The sequence below is a fragment of the Barbus barbus genome (assembly GCF_936440315.1).
Source record: "Barbus barbus genome assembly, chromosome: 23".
Classification (NCBI taxonomy): Eukaryota; Metazoa; Chordata; class Actinopteri; order Cypriniformes; family Cyprinidae; genus Barbus; species Barbus barbus.
In genome coordinates this window covers 26,695,770-26,702,794 of record NC_136751.1, presented here as the reverse complement: position 1 = coordinate 26,702,794, position 7,025 = coordinate 26,695,770, and the positions used below count along the sequence as shown (strand labels likewise).

Here is a 7,025-nt window from a genome sequence, read left to right as displayed (position 1 = left end):
CCTTTTCCCTTTTAAAAACACCTCTTACACATGCCTATATGGAATCAGTTTAACACGCACAGGTTCAGTAACTCACAAACATACACACAATGCAATAAACATCCATGTTTCGTCTCTTGAAATACCCAAAACTGCCAGCCGCCTACATCAGGCAGTTTCCCCCAGCGCATGCAGCATACAGAAGTGCAGTGTTCAGTTCATTTGCAAAGCAAAGCCTGAACAGAGGAACTGCTGTACTACACATTTACACTGCCTTAACCACAGATATTTATCAGGCATCTTATCTCCTTACACCACATTGCATTTGGTTTCTGTCACACATTTATTTGAGGGGAAATTCAGACCCGATATTTTATCTAGGATTCAGACAGACTGAGCAAGAAAGAGACTGTTCTCAATTATGGCCATTTTAATGGAGTTGCATGCAGGCAAAGTGCAAACTATATAACTTTTATTTATGAGACAAAAGACAAAAAGCGCTCTGAATTCCATGCTTATACAGATACTCGCTGAACTTTACATCTTTCTTTGATGTTTGTGACTCTCTCACTTCCCTATTGCTCTCATTAATAGTGTTTATATTTGCACTTGTGGTTAAAAGTCTGGTCATGTCCTGGTTGACTTATTTTTATCGAAGACAAGAACAAAATTCTCGCACGAACGAAACGCATGAACTTTTCTTATCTCAGTTTCCTCTTCCAACCCATTACCGTGTTCTTAAGCTAAACCAGAAATAACTGAGATCTCACAAATGTTATTATTTTTCAATTACTGATTAGGAAAAGCGTGAAAAAGATGATCCATGTAACAAGGAGCAGCCCAAATCTCTCCTCTCACACAGATTTAATAAATAGTGTTGTCCTCCGTAAAATATGCATTTTAATAAAATAAATATCTCAAAGGCAAGTGTTGTTGAATATTAGGGTTGCTTTGAAGATAAAAAATAATAGCATGATCATAAAGGGGATTGTATTAAAAATCTGTGACATGCCTCTTTAATTTCTGATACTGCAATATATATATATATAGACACTAATATGTGTACCATATTACAGCAGCATAGTAAATATAAGGGGAGAGATGCGTTTCCTCATTTTTAAGGGATTTTATGATTCACTTTGTTTTGTTTACCCATGCATAGTAGTATAGATATCAGTTTACAGAATGTTATACTCAAGGGACATATAAAAATCATCAGACTACACTGAAATTGCTAGTAAATTCCACAGTTAATTGCAGTGGAGACAGCATTGAATTGAAGGTGAAATGTTGATGTAGAAGGACTGAAATATTATTTACATACTCCAGTGTGGATATAACTGCGTCTATAAGACACCTGCTCTCAAATATTTGATTTATTTACTATTTCGTCTACTTATTTATTTTATTATTGTACAGGGGAAACACTCTTTCATTCATCCAAAAATACTGTTAAGGTCGTGAAACTGGTCTAAAATAGGAATGATGACAGAGGCGAAAAGAGCCCATCTCTTAGTAATTCAGCGGTCATTATTTTAACACTTTACCTCGAGGGGAACTTGTTCTAAGAATCATTTGCCCAAGGGTTACGTGGGAGTAATCGTGTAGTGGGAATGTATGGAATAAAAGCGCGCACAGGCACAGACCCCACGAGAGGACGCGCCGAATTTGACGCAACAGCAGTGAAGGTAAGACATGCATTACGAGCTAAACATCTGCACAACCGGCTCACTTCACTTTAATCCCATCATTTTCATTCAACATTAGATGTATTTTAAATTATATATAGGCTATACAGTTTCATAGGATTATATTAATCCGGAGATGTAGAATGTTTAAAAAATATTAATTAATATTAACTTAATTTGGAGCATTTAAACGAACTTCAATAACTAACTAAATTAAAAAGATACAAATGAAAATAAAACATAGGAAATGCCTAATATTCCTTTAAATTAATGTGTTAATATAAATATTGAAAATGTAGATGTTTCATATTTTCAATTTTTGGTCCATGGGCATAGATACCCCCCTTTTATTTAATATTTATTATATATTTTTATGATGACTGGTATTTTTATAATTAATATAGATTAATGTTCAGTATGAAATAATGTTCATGCTACAATAACTATTAATTTTCAGTGCTACATTAATTATTGATGAATGTATTAAGCTGCTTATATACAAATTTTTTTTTTTTGTATTTTACTTTTGCCCAGAGAAAGTTACTAATAAGTCCATAAACATTTTCATATTAAGTATGTCATTTTTTGTGTTTCTTTCTCCAGATGGTTTGGTTGATGAGGTTCATCCTTCTCTTCTGTCTGTCCATAATGAGGATGTCCGCACTTAACTTTTTCCCTGAGAAATGTGAGTGTATTGACCACATCATTATTTAAGCATGAATACACACACACACACACTTTTTATATCATAGTGGGGATTCCCCAGCTACTAGGTTTCTACCCAGAAAAGTATTTACTGAACATATAATATAATATAATGTGACCCTGGAGCACAAAAGCAGTCTTAAGTCGCTGGGGTATATTTATAGCAATAGCCAAAAATACATTGTATGGGTCAAAATTATAGATTTTTCTTTTATGCCAAAAATCATTAGGATATTAAGTAAAGATCATGTTTCATGGAGATATTTTGTAAATTTCCTACTGTAAATATATCAAAACTTCATTTTTGATTAGTAATATGCATGGCTAAGAACTTCATTTTGACAACTTTAAAGGCAATTTTCTCAATATTTAGATTTTTTTGCACCCTCAGATTCCATATTTTAAAATAGTTGCATCTCGGCCAAATATTGTCCGATCCTAACAAATCATACATCGATGGAAAGATTATTTATTCAGCTTTTAGATGATGTATAAATCTTTGAATCTTCATAAAACCTTATGACTGGTTTTGTGGTGCAAGATCACATATATAATATTTTATTTAAATAATATTGATGGTCACAATATAGTTGACTGGTTTTACTACCATTTCACAGACATTTAGTCTCACACACACATTCAGAGAGAGTTCTGGCCCTCATTCTGTGTTCTGGATTGTTTCTCTTTATGCAGTTGAAATTGCTGAGAGACACGCACCCGTTACCCTGACCTGTAAAACAAATAAAGACATAATCACATGGAGACGTGAGGACGCAAATAGCATAGTGAACATATTGCAATCAGAATTTGAAATCCTCAGTGGGAGGAATTTGACCTTGATTGACCTGCAGGAAGACCTAACCGGGAATTACACCTGCTGGAGTGATACGGGTCTCGAAGACTACACCTATCTCCTGCTCGACAAGTCTAAAGAAGCTACAGGTGGGAACATCTGCTGAACATCATCTATCTAACATTCTTATTAAGCAATCACTTTTTATGGTTAACAATATTGCTTGATGTATGATTGTTTAAGGTTTGCCATACACTCTTAAAAATAAAGGCTACAAAAGGGGGGGTTTCACAGCAATGCCATAGATGAAACATTTTTGGTTCCCCAAAGAATCAGTGAACAGTTTCTAAAAGAACCGTTTTTCCTTAAATTCCTAAAAATAAAGCATTTTTTGCAGTGATGCCATAAAACAAGGTTTTTAGTACCATTTCAATTATCTAAGTCTAATCTTTGAATGTTCTTCACTATATCTTTATTTTTATGGGAACATCATCCTAAAACCCCAAAAGGGTGTTAATCTTACAAAGATGTGGCATCCTGATATTCATTAACCATGGCCTGAGTTAGCCATCCGATATTACATTAATACGTTACACATTAAAACACTGTCCACAATGTTTTAAACCGCAAAACCACAGTATTTTACTAATAGCTGAATGAGAGGCTGTGTATACAGAGTTAGGAAGGCACAGCCAAATAAAATGTGTACAGTTAAGCAGTAAATGAGTTCATAAAATCCTTTATTTAATTTACACATTCGTTACACACTCTAGATCGTCGATTTTCATTAATGGTGTCCTCACAGTAAAAAAATTTGCTAGATGCAAATAATAGACACAACTAACCATATAATCATGCATAGCTTAGCGAACAAGAAGAAAATGTTTTCCACACTCTTAAAAATAAAGGTTCCAATAGTGTGTTTTCACAGCGATAGCTCAGAAGAACCATTTTTGGTTCCTCACAGATTCTTCCATTGACCAGTTCTTAAAAGAACCTGGTTTTCTTGGTGTGAAGAACATTTTAATAATTGAACTTTTTTTCCATACTTTTGTGGGATGGAAAGGTTCCATGGATGTTAAAGCTTCCTCATGGAACCACCGATGCCAATAGAGAACCTTTATTTTTAAGATCTTTTGTTGTTGACATCAAAGGCTGCATCCAAATAAATTCTACAATCTTTTGTGCAAATTCTGGTATCAGTGTGTATTCTGAATCATCGCTTCAAAAAACACATTCTAGAACCTTATATTTTTAATAGCGTAGATGTGATGTTATCGACAGTTTGAAACTAGTTTCCTTAAAAAATGACTGCCTGTTGAGTCATTGACTGTCTGGGCCACAAAGCAGGAAGGCAGTTACTTTCGGTTCTGGAAATGGTCAAAGTATTCAAGCTTTATCTGTTCAGCTTTTCAGTGTATTTCGTTCTTCCTTTTCAGCATTTAATATCAACTGCACAGCAGAGACGTTTTCCTGCACTGAAAAAATCAAATGTGCCTGGACCTTAAATGAATTTTCAGATGAATTTGCTTTCAGACTTCGCAATACAAGGTATCAGAAACACCCACACCCACAGATATTGTAAGCTTATTTTATCATTGACTCAACCATGCATGCTTATTGTATCTATTTAGGGATAATGGTGACTGGGTGTCACAGCCCGTGGATGGGGTATTTTTTCTCCCACATTCCACCAATTTATACTCTGAAGAGTCCGAGCGGCTGCTGGTAACAGGGGAGGCGGCTTCCACATGCTGCTATATGAAAACTGACTACAGCTTCTACCTACGAGACATCGGTGAGAACGTGGGTTAAAGGGAATTCTGTCATCATTTACTCATCCTCAAGCTGTTCTAAACCTATATGAGTTTCTTTCATCTGTTGAACACAAAAGAAGATATTCTGAAAAATGTTGGTAACCAAACAGTTGACGGTAACCATTGACTTCCATAGTATGGGAAAAAAACACACAATGGAAGTCAATGGCTATACCAGTAACTGTTTGGTTAACAACATTCTTTAAAATACCTTCTTCTCAAAAGAATGAAACTCATACAGGTGTGGAACAACTTGTGGGTGAGTAAATTATTTTTGTGTGAACTATCCATTTAATGCAGTTTATGCTATTCTACTAATTTTATTAGTAAAGTTAGCTAAAACAAATGGCTCTTTTTACACTTGGCTCTATTGCTTGGTCCAAAACAAAGCTCAAATCTACACTCGGATCTGACTACACTTGAATTGTGAAGTCAAATGAAAAAAAAAGTAATTTTAAGTTTGCTGAGGCCCTCCAGTGGGCCCCGGCTCCCTAGTTAAAAAGCACATCATCACTGATTGAATGTGTTTTCTCTGTTTTTCCTAGTTAAGCCAGCGAATCCGAACATTTCAATCTGCACTATAAAAAATGAGGGGAGTGACAATCAAATTATAGAATTAGAGGTGGAGCCTCCTTCGACCTGGCCGCAGCCCCACAGTTTCTTTCCTCTGAAGCATCAGATCGAGTATGAGATACGACACGACGGAGAGGTACGACATGCTCTTCTCACACACAAACGGTTCACCAAAAATGGAATGAAAATTACATCCCAAACCTGTATGAATTTCATACAGGCCATTATGACCTGTATGAAGTTTATCATAATATTGACTTTAAAAGGGGAACATGCTGTCAAGCTCCGAAACAATACCAAAGAAAAAACCCAAGATGTAAAATAAAAAAAATGAGTCCATATTACATAAGACATTCAAGACTGCTGGATTTGTGCAAGGAACACACTGAAATTCAAGTCATTACTCGCTAAAAGTCATCATTTTTATTTTAAGGTGAACCGTCCCTTTAAGAATGCTGCAGTAATTAATTCTCTTGTTTTTGGCTTCTGTATCTTCTCAGCTGAAGACTAAAGAATGGGAGGCGGGGTCAAAGATCAAAGTTGAGGGCTCCATCACAAAACTGAGGGGCCGCTGCAGAGACCTGCTGCTCCTCTCTCAGTGGAGCGAGTGGAGCGTGTGGAAAAACGTAAACTAGCCATTTAAACCTCCCTTCCTCCTGAACCCTTTATTTATATGTCCTGTCCCATTTTCTAAATCCTTATTTATTCTTTGTTTATGTGTTGATGTATGAATGATCATCTCGTGGTTATATGTGACTGTCCTATTAAAAACCTTTTAAAAACCTTTACTCCTCTGTTCTGTCTCTCGATTGCTTCAGATTAAGCAATATTACAGTTGTGATCATGCTGTCGCATGGCTGTGATTCACTGGCCTTTGCTGACAGGAATTACAGTTAAATGTTGATTTTTGTGCAAACACATTAAAAACACTTCAACATACTTCCTCGTGTTGGCAGCATAATTAGAGAGGAGCTTTTCATTTACAATTAACATGCAATTAGTATTAATATGTATTGCAAATGTACATTACCGTTTAAAAACTTGGGGCCTGTAAGATTTTTTTTTTTTTATGTTTTTGAATCATTTATTTATTTGTTTGATCAAAAATCCAAGAGAAAACAGTAATTTTTAGAAAAATTGTTACAATTTTAAATAACTGTATTCTATTTTCATACAGAAATGCATGAATGTTATTTATTCCTGTGGTGGAAAAATGTCTTTACCTGTCATTAATCAATTTACTGCATCTTTGCTGAGCAAAAGCATTATTTTGCTGACCCCAAGCTTTTGAATAGTAGTGTATATTTGGGACAGAAGGTCAGATATCTGTTTGTGGTCATGACAGAATGCACATGATTTCTTGTTCTCCGTATAGGTGACCAATGGGGGAAAAAGAGGCCGGACCAAAGGACAAAGAAAGAAACAAAGAAACAAGAAGAAAAATACGTGGAAAAATAAAAACAATAAAAA

The 7,025-nt window shown here is 35.2% G+C and overlaps 1 protein-coding gene across 1 annotated transcript; it reads left to right on the top strand.

Annotated features, from left to right (window-relative positions):
- Nucleotides 1-1,196: 1,196 nt before the first annotated feature.
- LOC306842554 (interleukin-12 subunit beta-like) lies at nt 1,197-6,495 on the top strand. The gene is made up of 7 exons (XM_079373494.1): nt 1,197-1,667; nt 2,271-2,352; nt 3,066-3,314; nt 4,605-4,716; nt 4,800-4,963; nt 5,528-5,691; nt 6,056-6,495. Exons 1-7 carry the CDS (start codon nt 1,593-1,595, stop codon nt 6,188-6,190), a joined length of 981 nt encoding a protein of 326 aa, XP_079229620.1. The 5' UTR covers nt 1,197-1,592; the 3' UTR covers nt 6,191-6,495.
- Nucleotides 6,496-7,025: the final 530 nt, after the last annotated feature.